The sequence below is a fragment of the Thunnus albacares genome, chromosome 21, assembly GCF_914725855.1.
Source record: "Thunnus albacares chromosome 21, fThuAlb1.1, whole genome shotgun sequence".
In the NCBI taxonomy this organism is placed as follows: Eukaryota; Metazoa; Chordata; class Actinopteri; order Scombriformes; family Scombridae; genus Thunnus; species Thunnus albacares.
Window position 1 is genome coordinate 1,329,979 of NC_058126.1, and position 19,272 is coordinate 1,349,250.

Consider the following 19,272-nt stretch of genomic DNA (forward strand, 5'->3'; position numbering starts at 1 on the left):
TCATGCATAATGCCAATTTGAATTTTTTCTACATAAAAATCTAAGCTCTTTATGTTTCTTATTGTTATCATTTTCATTTGGCTACTGAAAACTAATGAGATTCTCTGTAAGTCAAATACATTTTTGATGAGAACTTTTGTGACTGTCTTACAGTGGATGTTGGTCTGCAGGAAGTTTTAGATGAACATAAGATCAGTCTGAGGAGGAGATGTGAACATGTAACTGAAGGAACTGATGAAGCAGGAAGTAAAACCCTCCTCAACAGGATCTACACTGAGCTCTACATCACAGAGGGACAGAGTGAAGACGTCAATACCCAACATGAGGTGTGGCAGCTTGAAACCGCTTCCAAGATGAAGACCCTCCATGACAATGACACTCCAATCAAGTGTCACAACATCTTTAAAGCCTTACCTGATCAAGAGAGACACATTAGAGTTGTTCTGACAAATGGCATTGCTGGCATTGGAAAAACCTTCTCAGTGCAGAAGTTCACACTGGACTGGGCAGAGGGCTCAAATAACCAAGATGTCAGTCTGGTGATTCTGCTTTCGTTCAGGGAGCTGAACTTGATCAAAGATGAGAAGTACAGTCTTCTCATGCTGATCCATGTTTTCCATCCAACATTACAGAAGATCACAGCAGAGAAGCTCGCTGTCTATAAAGTTTTGTTCATCTTTGACGGCCTGGATGAAAGCAGACTCTCATTGGATTTCCACAACAATGAGGTTGTGTCTGATGTCACACAGCCTTCATCAGTCAACATGCTGTTGACAAACCTCATCGAGGGGGAGCTGCTTCCCTCAGCTCTCATCTGGATAACTTCCCGACCTGCAGCAGCCAATCAGATCCCTCCTACATTTGTTGACAGGGTAACAGAAGTACGAGGCTTCACTGATGCCCAGAAGGAGGAGTACTTCAGGAGGAGATTCAGTGATGAAGAGCTATCCAGCAGAATCATCTCACACATCGAGACATCCAGGAGCCTCTACATCATGTGTTACATCCCACTTTTCTGCTGGATCACTGCTACAGTTCTGGAGCACATGTTGACAACAGACCAGAGAGGAGAGCTTCCTAAGACCCTGACTGACCTGTACTCACATTTCCTGCTGGTTCAGACAATCAGGAAGAAGCACAAGTATGATGAGGGACATGAGATGAGTCCACAGGAGGTGATGGAGGCTGACAGGGATGTTCTTCTGAAGCTAGGGAGGCTGGCGTTTGAACAACTGGAGAAAGGAAACATCATCTTCTACCAAGAAGACCTGGAGCAGTGTGGTCTTGATGTCACAGAGGCTTCGGTGTTCTCAGGATTTTGTACAAAGATCTTCAAAAGAGAGAGTGTGATCTTCAAGAAAACAGTCTACTGCTTTGTTCATCTGAGCGTTCAGGAGTTTCTGGCTGCAGTCTACATGTACCACTGTTACACCAGCAAGAACACAGAGGTACTGGAGGACTTCCTGGAAGATGTGAATGATGATGAAGATGAAGATGATGATGATGATGAATTCATTGATGATGATGACGATGAATTCATTGATGATGATGACGACGAATTCACTGATGATGATGACAATGATAAAAGCGACAATGACCAAACCACATCCCTCAGTGTTTTTTTGAGGAGAGCCATGGATAAATCCTTAGAAAGTAAAAATGGCCAATTGGACCTGTTCATTCGCTTCCTTCATGGCCTCTCTCTGGAGTCCAACCAGAGTCTCTTAGGAGACCTGCTGGGTTGGACAGAGAACAGTCCAGAAATCATCCAGAGAATCATCAACAACCTGAAGAAGATGGACACGTACGATATCTCTCCTGACAGAAGCATCAATATCTTCCACTGTCTGATGGAGATGAATGACCGCTCAGTACATCAGGAGATCCAAGAGTTCCTGAAGTCAAAGAACAGATCAAAGAGGAAACTCTCTGAGATCCAGTGCTCAGCTCTGGCCTACATGCTGTTAATATCAGAGGAGGTTCTGGATGAGTTGTACCTGGAGAAATATAGAACATCAATAAAGGGAAAACAAAGACTGATTCCAGCTGTGAGGAACTGCAAAAAGGCTCGGTTAGTACTGGTTGCTTATATTGAGGTGTACATGTGGACGCAACTTTAAAGAATTTGACCTTAAAGGAAAACTAAAGTTCATTACAACTTGGGTGGGTTGCTCCTTCCAGGTATAAAGTGGGTTCCCTGGTTCTTGTTCACAAATGAAGGTAATTTGGTCTACAAGATCATAAGGTGGATTGGTGTGGCATCAGCAGTAATGTGATATATCTTCATTACCAGTTAACCTATGTTCCAGCCCACACCTACGGTCATGAGCTAGTGATGGAAAGAGTGAAATACAAGTGGCCAAAACGAGTTTTCCTTGGCAGGGTAGCTGGAGTCAGCCTTACACCTTGTCCATACAAAAAGCATAATATGAGCAGCATGTTTAGCAGAGCAGCAGCAGCAATGAGTGCGCCGTCTGTGTTTCTACGCAAGAGGTGTTCAGGTAGTGTTGACGTAAAAGAACATAAAAATGAATTTAATACAATTAAAATTAATTATTTAAGAGTTAAGAGAATAGAAAATATAAAAATAAGCTAATCAATTCTTTGACAGACAAGAAGCCAGTTTAAAGATCTGAGAACAGGAGTGACATGATCCACTTTCTTGGTCTTAGTGAGGACTCGAGCAGCGGCGTTCTGAATCAGCTACAACTGTCTGATCAGGGTTTTTTTTTTTTTAAAATTTTTTTATAGGAACACCAGTAAAGATACCATTACAGTAGTCAAGTCTACTGAAGATAAATGCATGGACATTTTTTACCAAATCCTGCTGAGAAGTCAGTCCTTTAATTCTTGATGTATTCTTCAGTATAGTAGGCTGACTTTGTAATTATCCTCATGTGGCTGTTGAAATTTAGGTCTGAGTCCATGACTACACTAAGATTTCTGGCTTGGTTTGTGGTTTTTAACATTATTGATTGAAGCTGAGTGCTGACTTTTAATTGTTCATCCTTGGCTCCAAAAACAATAACTTCAGTTTTATCTTTGTTTGAAGAAAAAATTTGGAACATCCAATCACTGATTTGTTCATTGCATATACTCAGTACTTGTATTGGACCATAGTCCCCTGGTGATATAGTTATATGTCAATTTGTGTGTCATCCACATAATTATGGTAACATATTTTGTTGTTTTCCATAATCTTAGTTAATGGGAGCATGTAGATGTACAGAGTACGCAACACCTGGCTTCCACCAGCTAAGCAGCTTTCAGGAGCCAGAAGCTGCCAGCCTCACCCTCTCTCTATTCCATACCTTCAAAAAACATACTGCCTCTTAAATTCTCTCCAGAATTTGAAGATGGGGAAGTAACAGTGAAGAATCTGGTGGAGAACAGACTGCAGGATGCAGTACAAGGACTTCTTAGCTTTTTAATTCTTCAGGACAAATTAAAATCCTGAATGTAAGTAGAAAATGGAACTTGCTAAAAGCTGAAAGAGTCCTGCACTGCTTGATGCTGGGTCTGACAGTACCGTGATGTGCAGTAAGACTCTGACACCATTGGGTCATTATTAGCAGGACTGGTGCATGCACTGACCATTGTGGTCATGGGTCAATTGTCATGTTTTTTTTTTTTTTTTTTACCCTAATGTGCTTTTAGTATTTACGATGTCTCAGATCTGCCTCAGTTCTATTTTGAACATCACAGATTTATATATATTTGTCATCATAGGCTTTCTGGATGTGAACTATCAGCCCTACATTGTAAAACTGTGGGCTCAGCGTTGAAGTCCAACCCCTCCCATCTAAGAGAGCTTGATCTGAGTAACAATTATCTGGAGGATTCAGGAGTGGGGCTGCTGTCTGCTGGACTTAAGAGTCCACACTGTAGACTAGAGACACTGAGGTCAGTTCAATTTGTGTTTTACTTTTGTCTGTACATTTTGATCTTTTTAATATGAGCAGCAGGTTTTTTCTAAAACATGTCTTGTAATTACAGACTTCATAACTGTGAAATAAAAGGGGGCGGCTGTGCTTTTCTGGTCTCAGCTCTGAAGTCAAACCCCTCCAATCTGAAAGAACTGGATCTGAGTCGAAACAAGCTGCAAGATCCAGGAGTGAAGCTGCTGTGTGATCTTCTGGAGAGTCAAAGCTGTAGACTGAAGACTTTGAGGTAGACAATGTATATTCCATTTAAATGCTATCAGTGGTTTCTCAAAACACTTCTTTACAAAAGTGTCTCTCTACAGACTGAACTCTACTTCGACCGTTTCCCTGTTATATTAAATCTTAGTTACCATGACTCAGAAACAGTTTTAATTAGATTTCCTCTTCAACAACCAGCTTTACAGTACTTCAAGGGAAATTCTGGTATACTGTACTTCAACTTTGTGTATTTCCCATAAATATGGCCATTGCTAACTTTACAATCACCACCGTGGGAGATGAAGACTCATACAAAACAACATATATCAGGCAATCTGTGCAAGCCTCCTACAGCTTTCTGAATAAACATGATCTTTTTATGTGAATAAAACTTGTCTCTTTGTCTGACTGAAAGTAAATACAGAAAATAATCATGTTGTGTAACGGCAGAGGGATCTACATCCAGATTACTTTGCCTGCTGTCATAATCACCCTGCCTGTCACAGTGGCCAAATTATGCCAGGTTGGAAAAATACTGGAATATTTACAGTTTCTATATTTATTTTATATTGAATTTATGATGCTAACAAGAAACAGATGACAAGACAAGGTTATTAAGCAGGTTTACAGCATGGAAGGAAGGCAGGGCATAGGCATCAGGGATCAAGATAACTTAAGGGTCAAAACGCAGAGTCAACCAAGACACAACTGCTCACCAGAAAGGGCCACATACATAACTTCTCAAAACCAACCTTACACCAAATCAGAACAAACAGTATACGGAAACAATTAAAATACTATACTTTAAGAAGACAGTTTTAAAAAGGATGGTGACTTGGTGTACCTGAGTTCCTTAGGTTGGTTATTCCAGAGCATTGAAAGACTAGAAAGTGTATGAGTGCAGATGAGCAGGGAGGGGGCATCATCGTCATTTGCCTTTGTCTATTAAATATATATTGCTTTGCTGTTGGTGTTACTGTTGTGAAACCTGAATGGCCCGAATGTGGGCCCAAATTCCCTACTAAATACATGCTGTCTCACTCAATCTTCACTTCCCGTGCTCTCTTCATTAATCTCTAATGCCTTACAATGTGCCTGTCATTCACTCACAAAAAGATAGTGTCAGAGCTCACATGCAAGGCGCTGGCCTGCCTATTGTGAGCAATTTGGAGTTCAGCGTCTCATCTGTCAAGGACACTTCAAAAACGTATCTGTTGCTGTCAGTGTTCTTGACCTGCACCCACACAAAACCACTGCCCTACTTAATAGACTGCAAATAAAAAATTACAAAAAACTGTTATGTAGTTAATTTATTTGTTCTTTACTTAGACTGAGCCGGTGCAGTTTGTCAGAGATCAGCTGTGCTTATCTAGTCTCGGCTCTGAAGTCCAACGTCTCCCATCTGAAAGAGCTGGAGCTGAATAAAAACAAGTTGAGGGATTCAGGAGTGAATCTGCTATCTGCTGGACTGGAGAATCAGCACTGTAGACTGGAGACTCTGCGGTAGGATATTTCTTTCCCTTCTATGTGGAACACTACTTGCATATAGCAATATGTAATGCAATAGTTTTATTTTTCCTCTTTCTGCAGATTGTCAGAGTGCTGGGTCACACATCAAAGCTGTTTTTCTCTGGCTTCAGCTTTGAAGTACAAGTTTTCTCATCTGAGAGAGCTGGATCTGAGTAGAAACAAGTTGAAAGATTTTGGAGTGAAGCTGCTGTCTGGTGGACTGAAGAGTTCTAACTGTAGACTGGAGACTCTGAGGTCAGTTCATTGTCATCAGTCTCTTGCAGATGCTCCATCTATAAAAAAAAAACACAGGCTTATACTTATATTTTTTGTACACTGATAATAATATACTGCATTTAATCTGTTACTAATGTGTATCCTGTAAATACAGGCTTCAAAGGTGTGAGCTATCCGAGATTGGCTGTTCGTCTCTGGCCTCAGCTCTGAAGTCCAGCTCCTCCCATCTGAAAGAGCTGGATCTGAGTGACAATGAGCTGCATGGAGCAGGAGTGAAGCTGCTGTGTGATTTTCAAAAGAGTCCACACTGTAGGCTGAAGACTCTGAGGTCAGTAGTGAGTTAAAGTCAGTCCATGTTAATGAGCCAATGTATTTGTCACTGAGGTGATATTTTGGACAATACAGTTAGTATCCAAAGATCCAGTATTGTCAGGTAGCGTGAATACTTTCTTACCTTAGTGTTGAAGGTGTGAGAGGAGAATGGAGCAGAGCAGTGAAGTCACCTTTTCATTAACTGATTGGCATCCACTGCTTGATTCATGCTTTCTTAATCATTTTTTTATTAGTTTATTTGTCAGGGACGATGCAACAAACATTGTAACAGGTTAAAGTAACATGAAACAAATGTATTGCATATAGGATTTCTAGCCAAGGCTAATTTGCAACCCCTGTCCATGGTTAGGCTTTTCTACTTAAAAATAGTCATAACATATCATTACCAGAAATACATTAATTAAATAGAGCTCATAATAAATAATGACATTCTCAATAACAACAGTATTTACATCACTTAACAGTCAATTTACAAGTGTTGCGTATGTGTGCACATGTGTATGTACCTAATTCATGGCTATAATGTAATGTATGCATAATATTTATAGGTGCATGTGTCTGTGTACATACTTGCATAGTCTGTATTAGTGTGCATGTATGTTTATCTGTATGTATCTGTTCGTCTATCTGTGTACATGCCCATGTGCATGTGTGCATGCACAAGTGCGTGATCACTGATCATTGATCACAGGTTTGGTTTTGTTTCAGCCAGTGTTTGCGCTGTGCTTTTGTATGTTTTGCTGATCCTCTTGTGGTAATTCTTAGTGTTTATTTTTGTTACATATGGACAAAGTACAGCTGAGGCAATTATTCAAACATTTAAAAAAATCAGTTTGATAAAAGAGAACTTGTTAAAGCTATCATAACTAAGCAACTTGTACTTTTTCAGAATTATACAGTGGTGTCATTTCATTTACTTCATCATAATTGGCATCATCAGCAGCTTCTTGGCCACCAGCTGACCAGTCGCATCCTTTCATATTCATACAGGTGTACAGCGACACCATTATAAACTGACACTTCTCATTGAGTAGTCTCCACCACCCCAACCTCCTCTTTATGTCTGAAGTTTTTAATAACGCTGAGTAAACTAAGACTTAATATTCATGTATGTTTATTAAGAGGGGATTGGTTGTCCTGCTGAGTCTCCCTCAAACAGCACAGTCTTTACCTCCAACTCTAACTGTATAATCATTTGCTATAAATGGTCATTTACATGATGTTAGTGTCTCTGACTGAAATATATTAGTGTATATATGTGTCTAGGTTCTCTGATTCTAAAGGTTCACCTGTCACATTGACTGGAAACCAGAAGATGAGTGGTTGTGTGGAGGAAGAGGACAAATCAGACTCTTCAGTATCCACCTGTGTGTCCAAAGATCATCCTCCAGACTTCGGTGATGAAGCTGGATCCTCAGACTTACAGTAAGAGAAAAATTTAGTTCAGTAATTTACTTTTCTGTGCTGATTAAATCACTTAATTTCATTTGGTAAAATTATTTATGGCATGTGTTGTGCACCTGTGTTTACACCTCCTTTAACCACCTGTTCTTGCAAACATGAGTACTCAGACTTGTCATAGGTTTAGTTGGTGGAAGTGCACACAGACCTCACAGAAAAGCAGGAATAATTGAAAGCAGGAGCTTCTGTATCTCCTGAATCATAAATTTAATTCAAAGGTCTGCTTTTATGTTGTGTTCCCACCATACGTGAAGTGGATTTTCACCTTGCTTTACTCGCAACTTTGGCTGCAGGATCATTTGTATTTATTCGCCCTTTGAGAACAACAGAGTTTACTTCCGCCATTAAAGTAACCAACATTGCTGTGTTGTACCTGTTGTGGAAGTCCCAGATACGTCAGAAAACCAAACGCTGTCGTGTCTGGGTCCATAACATCATCTAGAGGTGCACATAGCTCTGAATTTCCTTCAGGAACTGCGTCTGGATGACAGCTGCTTCCAGTGCTACTTCAGGCTGTGCCTAACAGCTGTTTATAATAGAGAGCAGGAGGAAGGACAGCGGCTCTGCTGCTGCTTCAGACTGTTGCTTATTTGATGAATGTGGGCGCTGATACACGAAAATGAACTAATTGGATTTTATTTCTATAAAGAAACCAAAACAATAGTATGGGTGGTGGGCAAGTAATGTAATTGGTGTATGCCCCAACACCATGTAACACTGACTACCACAGCAAATCTAGTACAGTATCAGTCAAAAGTTTTGACACACTTACTCACACAAGTGTTTTCCTTCATTTTACTATTTTCCATACTGTAGAACAGTGCTGAAGACATCAAAACTACAAAATAACTCTTATGGAATCATGCAGTAAACAAAAAGTCTTAAACCAACCAACATATATTTCATATTTTAAGATTCCTCAGAGTAGCCACTGTTTGCTTTGATGACAGCTTTGCACACTGTTGGCTGTTCTGAACCAGCTTCATGAAGTCGTCACCTGTATGTTTTTTCAACAGTCTTGAAGGAATTCACACATATACTTAGCACTTGTTGGCTGCTTTTCCTTCACTCTGCGGTCCGAATCTTCCCAAACCATCTCAGTTGGGATCAGGTTGGGGGATTCTGGAGGCCAGGTCATGTGATGCAGAACACTGCTTCTTGGTCAGATAGCCGTTACAGTGCCTGGAGACTTGTTTTTGATCGTTGTCCTGTTGGAAAACAAATCATGGTCCCACTAAGCACAAACCAGATGGGATGGTGTGTCGCTGCAGGATGTTGTGGTAGCCATGCTGGTTAAGTTGCCTTGAATTCTGAATAAATCGTAGTCGCTGGTGAACCTCCTCCTCCATGCTTCACGGTGGAACCCACACAGATTATCCTGATTGACTGACCTTCATGTTTTACAGCAATGATAGACTGTTGTTTCTCTTTACTCAGCTGAGTGGTTCTTGCCATAATATGGATTACTACAGTAGTGGAATCGGGATTAATTTGCTTTATACGAACACTAACTCGTAACAACACAGCTGATTGTCTCAAATGCATTAAAAAGGCAAGAAATTCCACCAGTTAACTTTTTAAACAGCACACCTGCTTGATGAAAACAATCCAGGTGACAACCTCATGAAGCTGTTTCAGATATTGCCAAGAGTGTGCAAAGCTGTCATCAAGGCAAATATGTCTTCAGTATTAATATCAGTCTAAATAATAATAAAATAATAAAGAAAAACCCTTCAATGAGTAGATGTGTCCAAACTTTTGACTGGTGCTGGAGATTTGTCCGTTATTGGGGGTATAAATAAATATTATTTGTGACACTTTATGTATTCTGCTGCTCTTAACATGGATGAAAGGAACTGATGTGATTGGCTGTTATTTGATTATATTTACATATTCATATTTAATTCTTTAATTCCACTATAATTCCAGATTAACACTGTCCTTGACCGAAGATTTTCCTGGTCAACTTAGTTTTTAGTTCAAGCCGTTAGTCGACTAATCATCGCACATTTATGATATTAACTTAATTATATAAATATGTATATTTTGGGGGCATTTTTGGAGTATCAGAAAAGGGTTTGAGTTCCAGGGCTGAGAGAGAATGTTATAAGTAACTTTGTAAAAACTGTGCTACTTTACAGAGAAATAAACAACCATAATAATGAGCTTTTGAAATATAAACAGGGGAGCAGACTGTTATTGCCAATTCTAACAGAATCTTCCTTTATATGTAGTTTCAAATTAAAAGCCCTCTAGTGTTACTTTTTAACCTAATTTTGACATGACACAGTTCCTGCATGGAGTTAGTTGTTTTTTTTTCCTGTGTCTAACCAGACAATGAAAACTTGGTCAAATAAAACTCGACTTTCATCGACTAACAGTTGGTCAAGTATTAGGGGGCAACCCTAGTACTCCACACTTCGTGTGAATTAAGTTATAGCTGAATTGGGAAGTCCAGTTGATGATGAAAAGCTTGGTGGATATGTGGAATCACCAGAGTTATCTTTAGTGAAGAGATATAGTCTGATTATTTGAACCCTCTTCATAAGACAGCCCAGATAACTGCTGTGTTTGTATTTATTTCCACAGGGTGGAGGACAGACGAAAAAGCGCTACACCTGACAGACATAAAGGATGTGAGTGTTGTGAGTGTTATCAGTTCAAAGTGTGATTGTGACATGACAAAATACGCATTAACATGCACATAAAATTCAAACTCTCTGAGGAGAGTCTTTTCTGATTGGCTGCTTGACTGTGACTTTAGAGAAGGTTGTACCAGCATCTGGTTCAAAAATAGTTTGGCTGACTTTGCTGCACGTAGGAGGCAGCTCTAGAAACCTATATGCTCATTTTAAACAGGTGTCTGTATGAGTCTTAGCCCACTGGGCCACAAGGATGTCCAGAAGTGAGTTTAAAATATGTTGTCTGTCTTCTCCTCCACATCTCATTGCTCTAATCTCCCACCAGATCCGTCCACATCCAACACAACGCTTGATGTGTCTGAGGAGAACAGAGAGGATCAGCTGTGTCCTGATGATCCAGAGAGGTTGAAGCAGCAGCAGCAGCAGCAGCAGCAGCAGCAGCAGCAGCAGCAGCAGCAGCAGCAGCAGCAGCAGCAGCAGCAGCAGCAGCAGCAGCAGCAGCAGCAGCAGCAGCAGCAGCAGCAGCGTGTGAATCTAACTGAGACAAGTTACTGGCAGGTAGAGTCAATACAAATGTCCAAGTTTTACTTAACATGTTTATTAATTTGCTATTGATCAGACTCAAGTTCCTCTGGAGGACTACTCCTCATGTCCAAACTCAAAACACGATTCCCTGTCATTTATTATCTTCAAGCCCTTTTTTCCTCTCCTCTCACTCTCTGCTCCTTCCTCCTCCATCAGAAACTCCTCATAATTAATTTCTTCCCCCTCATCTGTGAAACCACCTGCTGCTGTTCAAAGTAGTCCTGCAGGATCATTTCACTGAAAAATGTAAAGTTACAGCGCAACTAATTGTTTAGTCATGTGGACTAGCTATAATCAGGTGATGAATAAACAGTACAGAGTGCAGGTGAAGTAGAAACTGATGCAGTGAGGATCCTATCATCTGTACGACTGAGAGTGAGGTGGTCAGTTTCTGTAACTGTCACTTTCTACATTGTAGGACTTCACACCCAAAGTGCTGACTGAGTCTGCAAACATTTCATACAGGTAACCAAATCATAATGTAACCCTTTCACTGTTTGCTCATGCTGTGTTTATTACTGCCACAACAAAGTAACAGAAAGATAACTCTGGCAGGCATATAAATTAATATAATAATTATAATAATAATTATAATAATGAACCCAAATATAAGTTTGTAATTTCAGTGTATTAATGAACTGTTTTGCATGTAATGAGCAACAAAGCCAATTGAGCCCACAAATGTATGTGTACAGTCTATGAGAGTCTATGTAGCATGTAACGTTACGTTGAAGCTCAGAGGAGTGAAGGGCAATAGGGATATGCTGAGCAAAACTCTACCCCATTAGGCTACCCCATTCTTGCTAACTTTGGAGCTAAGCCCCTTCACTTTTCCAGCGATTGGGTAAACAATAGACATAACTTTTCTTTGTCTTGAGAAGCTGCAGCATTTAGTAACTGACACACTGTAGTCTGTACTGTACATTTACTGCCAGATTGACAACTTACTGGTAACCTTTTCCTCTGCTCTGCTCGCATTCACTGTCACTTTTCTGCTGCTTGCTCTCTCATTCCACTACTGACTCGCTAAGCACACACATTATGCACTGCTCTATTAAGCAGCTACACTATCAAGAGCTTCTCAGGCAACGACACAGAGGTTGACTCATGTTTTGGAATAGAGCTGCACAGAGCCCCCCCAAACGCTATTGATTTCAGAATGAACGGATATTTGGCATTACTTTTGGTATTAGAATTTTTTTTTGGCCTGGTGGGTGTTCTCGTTGACCTGGCGGCCCACCAGGCCTGTACAATTATAGGGGAAACACTGCCCCCCTTACTTTGTTTGCCCTTCCAGCCCTGCCAGGCTATTTTTTTTTTCCTTCTGGCCCTGCATTGGCTGAAAACTTAACAACAAATTACTTCAGATTCAACTTGAAACTCCATCTCAAAATCTTCTTAAACAACAACAAAGTAAATAAACACCCTTCAGAGAACAAAAAGACTGCATATTATTACATTTCTTATGGCTTTCCAACAGTTAAAGGAAAAGTTATTTTTAAATGCATATAAATAATACCACTACACAAAACCAACACAAATACATGGGGCCCGATTTTAACAATCTAAGCACACAGTCTGAAGCGCATGGAGCCAGTGCATTTAGGGCTTGTCCAAATCCACTCTTTCTAGTGTAACAGCGGAAAAAATGGTTACTGCGTGAGGTGCAATCATGGGTGTGTTCTGGGCGTAACATGCAATAAACCAATCAGAGTGTCATCTCCCATTCCCTTTAAAAGCCAGATGTGCATGCACCTTGGTGAATTGCTATTATAACAGTGGATTTGCCAAATAGTAAGAAGGAACGCTTCTCTGCAGAGGAAACAGATCTGCTCATGTGGGAAGTGAAAGCGGACGATGCAGCACGAGCACACCAGCCCCTTCTGCTCTTGAACCCTCCAAAGAAGACCCCCAGTTTAAGATCCTGTGCATTAAGTTGTTGCAAATTTCTTTTAATTTATTTTTTGAAAAGGTTTATTTTTTTAATTAGGCCTTCAGCTTTGGTTCTCTTTGAAATTGTTTTGTTCAGTCATGGATTAACAGGTAAAATCAGCGGGGTTTTAATTGCTGAAAGTATGGAAACCTGATCACTGTAATCTCACAAATGTTAAAGAATATTTGTTAAATATTGTTCAAAAATTGAATCATTCATTTTAATTATGTAAAAATCATCATACACAGTTGTGAAGACTATCAGCTCTTCAAGGTGCTGATCCTGCGGCTGGCAGCAGCTAGGAGCTGTCCAGATTTATTTCCTTTGTTAGTTTAATCACTGTTTTCACCTCATTTATTTCCTCTTGTCCTCATGTATTGATGTTGTAGAAGCGGAGTAGGGGTTTGTGGCAGAACTTCACCTACTGCCAAGGTGCACAGAGAAGGGAGAAGAAAGTGTAAAGAGGTCAAAACACCAGCAACAATTGCAGTATACAGAACAACTTTAATGTTAGACCAATGCGTTTCGGCTTTCGGCTGATTTTTATGTAATTAAAAGCTGGCCTTCATCAGGGTCTTCCCTGATATTATGACTAGCCACTATTACATCTATTTTTTAATATGTTAATGTACACAATAATAATCTTTCACATCGTAATCCTTTTATTTCTAATCTTATGCATTTTTGTGCGTTGCTGCGCATCTCTGTGTGTAACAACCAGAGTGTACACGTGTTGTGCACCCGCCTATGTAGGTGCATATTACTGTCTTGATAACGTGCCCTTAAAATAACAGTGAAACACTGTACCACTGACTTCAGACCCGGTTTTTGTTGGTCAATCACACAATCGCTTTCTGCTGCCTCCAGACAGCAATGCGCCAACAATGCGCTTTAATACAGACACGCCCATTGGTGCTCAGATGGGCGAAAGTGCATCTGCTATTTAAACAGTGTGGGGGCTGGACAGGAAAATGACAACAGCGAAGGTCTTAAACTAGCAAATACACCTGTGTCGTGCTTGGCACCAGGTGTAAGATAGGGGGCCTATGGTCTTAAACCAGGGTATTACAATAAGATGGGGCATATGTCAACTTTGAACCTCGTCAGCTCTTTTCAGTGATTACACTTCACTTCCTTTCAGACAATTCCACTCCTCAGTTTAGTAGCGGTCAGACTTGATTGCTGTCCAGCTTGACGCCCACCGCTGCTGCTATTATTATTAGTAATTTTTAAATTATTTTTATTATTATTATTATTATTGTTGTTGCTGTGCTTCTCTGTGTGTCTCTCTCTCGCAACCCAATCGGTCAAAGCAGATAGCCGCCCACCTAGAGCCTGGTTCTGCTCGAGGTTTTGTTGTTGGGTCTTTTTAAATTAAAGAGTACGGTCTAGACCTACTCTATGTGAAAAGTTCCCTGAGATAAATTCTGTTGTGATTTGGCACTATATAAATAAAATTGACTTCACTTAACTTGACTCAACTGTTGTTTCAACTCCTTTCAGTGATTGCACTTCACTTTTAACACTTTTCATACTCCTGCAGCTGCTGCTTCACTCACATCTTATCCAGCAGTTTGCTCTCCGGCTTTTTAAGCACTGCAGCAGTCACAGCACATTTTGTTCTGCAAATTCATTCTTTAGTTTTTATTCATTCAAACCAGGAAAAAGACTGGATGAACTTGTGTTTATGTTGTGTAATCAGCTCCTCTGGGTCCTACAGGTTCAGGTGTCCTGGTCCAGGTGTGTTCCAGTGTACTTTGACCAGAGTGGTGTTTGTTATGACTCAGGAGGCGGAGCTGCTGTACAGTACTGTCCAATGGGATGAGCGTGTCCTACTATCAGCTGGCAAGATGGCTGCAGGGCCACTGTTCAACATCCAGAGTCCTGATGGTGCTGTCAGTCAGCTCCAGCTGCCACACTGTGAAACCATGGATGGTAAGCTGATTGTTGTGGTTTGTGAGTTTAATTAAAACAATGATAAGACTCTTGGCAGTGTCCTCTACAGGCTGCAGAGTTCTTTAAAGCCACAAGATCAACAAACACTCTGATGATTTATCTGTTCTTAGAGTTGTACCAGCAGTGGAGTTAAACATGTAAAGTTTGTCCTGAGGGTGGTGCTAGAGGAAAAAAAAACATAGGGTTCATCATCGGGGGAATGAATGTGTTCAGTAAAGTTTAGAGAAATATTTACTTAAAGCCCTTAATGGGCAACATCATATCTTCTCATTGTTCATAGCTCATAGTACCCTATTACCTCACTAGAACACTGCGGTCCCAGAATGCAGGCTTACTTGTGGTTCGTACAGTCTCCAAAAGTAGAATGGGAGGCAGAGCCTTCATCTGTCAGGCTTCTCTCCTGTGAAACCATCTTCCAGTTTTGGTCTGAGATGCAGACACTGTCTCTGTATTTAAAAGTAGGCTTAAAACTTTCCTTTTTGAAAAAGCTAGCTATGCTGCTATAGGCTTAGACTGCCGGGGGACTTACCATGATGCATTAAGCTCCTTTTTCCTCCTCCCCCTCTCCATCTGTAAGCATTCATGTACCATTAATGCATGTTACTAACTTGGCATCTTCCCCATAGTTTTGTGCTCTCTCATCTCGTGGGTTTTCATGAATTGTGGCTGCAGACCGCCTGCTGCTATGGTCCTGCTTGACTCCCACTGTTACTATTATTATTATTAGTCATATTTCTATTATTATTGTAGTTGTTACTTCTATTATTGTGCATCTCTGTGTCTTTTTCTCTCTCTTTCTCTCTCTCTGTCTCTTTCAACCCAACGGGTCAAGGCAGATGGCCACCCACCTAGAGGCGGTTCTGCTCCGAGTTACTTCCCATTAAAGGGGAGTTTATCCTTGCTATCGTCAAGTTCTCAACTTGGAATAGCCAATTTAAACAATTTATCTCCTCTAGAGCTCCCCGGACTCCTCACAGAAGCCCCGACTGACCAAAAAGAGTCATAATCCCTCACTGGCTTCCCACCCACCATCACTGACAGTTGTGTTGGGTGATTTGCCCCACCTTGGAAAGTGTTTCATTCATCACTGCCTAGACTGAGTGTCCTAGAAATCAAATAAAATGAGCAGTAACATTATAAAGAGGTTGTTGATAGTAAAATAAATCTGTTTTCACAGCTCCGCTCCCTGAAGGTCTGCTTTCTGTCGTCCACATCACTGATGATGGAATGAGCATCCTGGAGCCGCTGGAGATTACAGACACTCATGTGGTTGTGAACGTCCCTCATCTCTCTGCCTTTGGCCTGGTCTGGGATTTTATCAAGAGTTTGCTTTTTTCACAGAAAAAAACAAAAGCAATTAGTGGCCAAGTTCTGCTGTTCCTCCGACCACCAAACCCAAAAACACAGAGGCAGAATCTCGATGTATTTCTCCTGCCGAGGAACATCCCTCTGCCAGAGGTAAAACTTTATGTTCCAACTTCACTTTCAGTCCAAACCTGTCTGATTGTTCTTAAAGCTGCTAGTAGGAACCGAATATAGAGTCAGAATTTAATTGTAAATGTTCACCCCTCTAATAAAAATGTTCTGATGTCCCCTCAGGTGAGTGCACAACAGCGAAATGCGGACTACATCACAGCCCCTTCCAAATGTAAACTTATGGAAGATCACAGTTACAACATTCTCTGTCCTAAGGCCTTTAAAATACAGCCAAAAGTGAGTATTTCTAACAGTTTGTAATACTTGATAAAAGTCTTTGTAACATGATTCATAAAACTGCTGTTTGTTTCTGTTAGTTAACTTTGGATACTTCTGGTTTTCAGAAAGCAGATTTTGATCTGGAGTTTGGACCAAATTATCACCCAACGTTTGAGGTCCGCCTGCCTATAAACACCGACGAAGTGGCCTTGAAGGTCCAGGACCAAAGAAATACAGAGGTCTGGGAGCATGAAGTGGATCTGACTGGTAAATATTTTATCCTCCTGCAGTAACACTCTGTCTTCATGTTCCACTGTTTGTTTGTTTTTTAACCAGTTTTGAAGGATCTTGTTGGTCAGTGGTGTTAAAACATGGAAGACATGGCTGTCAGAAAGGTTGTAAACTTAACTTTAGAGTCAAATTAACGAGTCAAAAATTGTAAATTAACAGTAGGACTGAGGAGCTTTATATAAAGAAGCTAAAAGTAACTTTGATCAAAGTGTCAGTGCTGACTGCTGTAACTCCAAAGTGTTGGAAGATAAGGACTACAATCATGTCTACCCACAAAGCACTGAATCAGCCAATAGCAGGTGTCCAAATGTGATGTGTCAGGACTGCGTCACATCAGTCATCACAGCTTCTTGCACACTTTGAGCCCATTGACACCTCATAATGCAGGTGTAAATGCAGCAGAACACATTGTGATCTAAACATTTGAAGGTGGTCAGTCTCACATTGTGATCAGATCTCAGCCAGTTGTAAATAACGTCAACATGATATATTTGAATGGCTATGACTCAAGGTGGTGTAAAGGTCAACGAAAAACCCAAAAGCTCAACTGAGACCAGGTATGTAAAAGTCAAAGAGGCAGGCAGAGAAAATGGCTGGAACATTAAGGCAGAAGCACAACAGACGAGGGAAGCCTGAGAAGGAATGAAAGTGGGCCTGTATACACGCTGTGAAGCCAAACAGACAAGCACTATTGTCTGTTTGGCTTCACAGCAGATACAGAGTCTCTGCAAAAAAGATAAAAAAGGAAAAAAAGGGAAAATATATCAAAACATCCACAGAAGCCAACGATGATGTGTATGTTCCAGATAAGTCTCACTTTGCCAGTAAATTGCTAAATTATCTGTTTCTGCTTGATCAATTTTTGGTGGGGAATTCCTTTAAAAAAAACACACAAAAAAAACAAGTCAGTGTTTAGTTGGGGCCTCTTGGCTTCAGGTTTCAGATATCTATAAATTAGTTGTAGTGGAGGCCCAAAGAAGTCAAACTCTCCAACATGTCACAAAAAAGCATAGTTCAGAAAAAAATCCAAGAAAATACAATACTAATTAGATTTTTTTCTTCCTCCCACCCCTTAATCATCTCATGACCACTCAGATTTAAGAAATCAAATGTGTTTACCAGAATGCAGTGTTAAACAAAATGTAATGAAAATGTAAATAAGGTTAAGTGTCTTTTAATCTAGTCTTTTCTTTATTATAATCAAACATGTATGGGGTGGCTGTGGCTCAGAAGGTAGAGCAGGTTGTCCACTAATGAGAAGATCAGTGGTTCGATTCTGGCTCCTCCAGTCTGCATGTCGATGTGTCCTTGGGCAAGATACTGAACCCAAATTGCTCCTGATGGCTGTGCCATCAGTGTGTGAATGGTTAGTTCCCTCTGATGGGCAGGTTGGGACCTTGATGGTAAACTTGAAAACTCATCTGACATGTAAACTTTTCAGACACTAATCCATCGAAACAGGAAGAACAGATCGAGGACAAATTAAGAGAAACAAAAGTTTCTGAGAGACAGAGACTGATTTTATATTATTAGCCACATTTTTTCTCAAGTGTTCTGATCATTAAAGAAAGCAGTTTGTTTTCTGTGTCAGTGACATTAAAGAAGAACAACACAGTTGTTAAACAATTTTCCGTAAATCTGTTACAGCTGTTGGATCCTCAAGTGGAGCAACTGATGGAAATACCTTAGTTGGAGGTAGGTCCACACGTATGCAGTTTTCTCATGAAATGACTTTCAAAACTTACAAGAAAAAACAAACAGAACAAAAACAGAACAGGCCTAACTTGATCAAGGGTTGCAAACGTTTCAGTGGCTAATGTAAGTGCTGCATGGAATATCAAATAAAACCAAAAAACTGAGATTTGAGGGCTTTAAAAATGGCATTTAGAGTATGAATGTCATATCTATAAAATGTAGAACTGACATGTCAAAATAAACATTTTATGGGCCACATTTCCTCTTAAATCATTCATTTGTGTTTTATTTGGATCTCTATTAACTACTTCAGTAACTATAAGTACTCTTCCTGGTGAGCTTGGTCCTTAACCTCAAGTCCTTTGCTTAGAAAATCTACAGCTTGAATGAATTTTGTGTTTGTAATATTTGACAAATTTCAGTCAGCTCTACTTTAAATGTAAAAAGTTGAAATTATACAGAAATTGTTGATTGTGTGAGTGAAAGGGGTAACACAAAGTTGCCCTGAACTTTCATGAGAAATCTGACCCCAGGTGTTTTATCACAATGATTAGAGGGTGAGAGATTAAGGATTGCGTTTGCTTTGTTGATAATTTTTTGATAAAATTCTTTGTATTGTAAGTCTTTATGGATCAAGATAGCCTGATGCAAAGTTGTTTTTTTTTTTTTCATTTCTCCTCAGAGGAACAAACTGTGAATAAACTATCTGCACCAGTCCAGAATGTGAGTAATGTCACATCAGTATGACTTTTCACAACACAGCTTTCATTCAATAAGATGCAGGTTGAAAATC

At 40.2% G+C, this 19,272-nt stretch overlaps 1 protein-coding gene across 8 annotated transcripts in view; it reads left to right on the plus strand.

Moving 5' to 3' along the window:
- Positions 1–19,272, plus strand: part of LOC122972223 (NACHT, LRR and PYD domains-containing protein 12-like) — a 120,841-nt gene that overhangs the window by 99,598 nt on the left and 1,971 nt on the right. For 3 of the 8 annotated variants that reach the window (XM_044339143.1, XM_044339145.1, XM_044339144.1), the window contains 13 exons: positions 5,487–5,645; positions 5,733–5,906; positions 6,043–6,216; positions 7,488–7,646; positions 10,272–10,327; positions 10,650–10,882; positions 11,328–11,374; positions 14,563–14,777; positions 15,976–16,256; positions 16,398–16,511; positions 16,619–16,760; positions 18,432–18,479; positions 19,162–19,202. In XM_044339143.1, the coding sequence (XP_044195078.1) occupies positions 5,487–5,645; positions 5,733–5,906; positions 6,043–6,216; positions 7,488–7,646; positions 10,272–10,327; positions 10,650–10,882; positions 11,328–11,374; positions 14,563–14,777; positions 15,976–16,256; positions 16,398–16,511; positions 16,619–16,760; positions 18,432–18,479; positions 19,162–19,202 (1,843 nt within the window). Of the gene's footprint in view, positions 1–153; positions 2,072–3,729; positions 3,904–3,996; positions 4,171–5,471; positions 5,646–5,732; positions 5,907–6,042; positions 6,217–7,487; positions 7,647–10,271; positions 10,328–10,649; positions 10,883–11,327; positions 11,375–14,562; positions 14,778–15,975; positions 16,257–16,397; positions 16,512–16,618; positions 16,761–18,431; positions 18,480–19,161; positions 19,203–19,272 lie in introns of all 8 variants that reach the window. The other 5 variants (XM_044339151.1, XM_044339150.1, XM_044339146.1 and 2 more) reach the window with 4 other exon arrangements.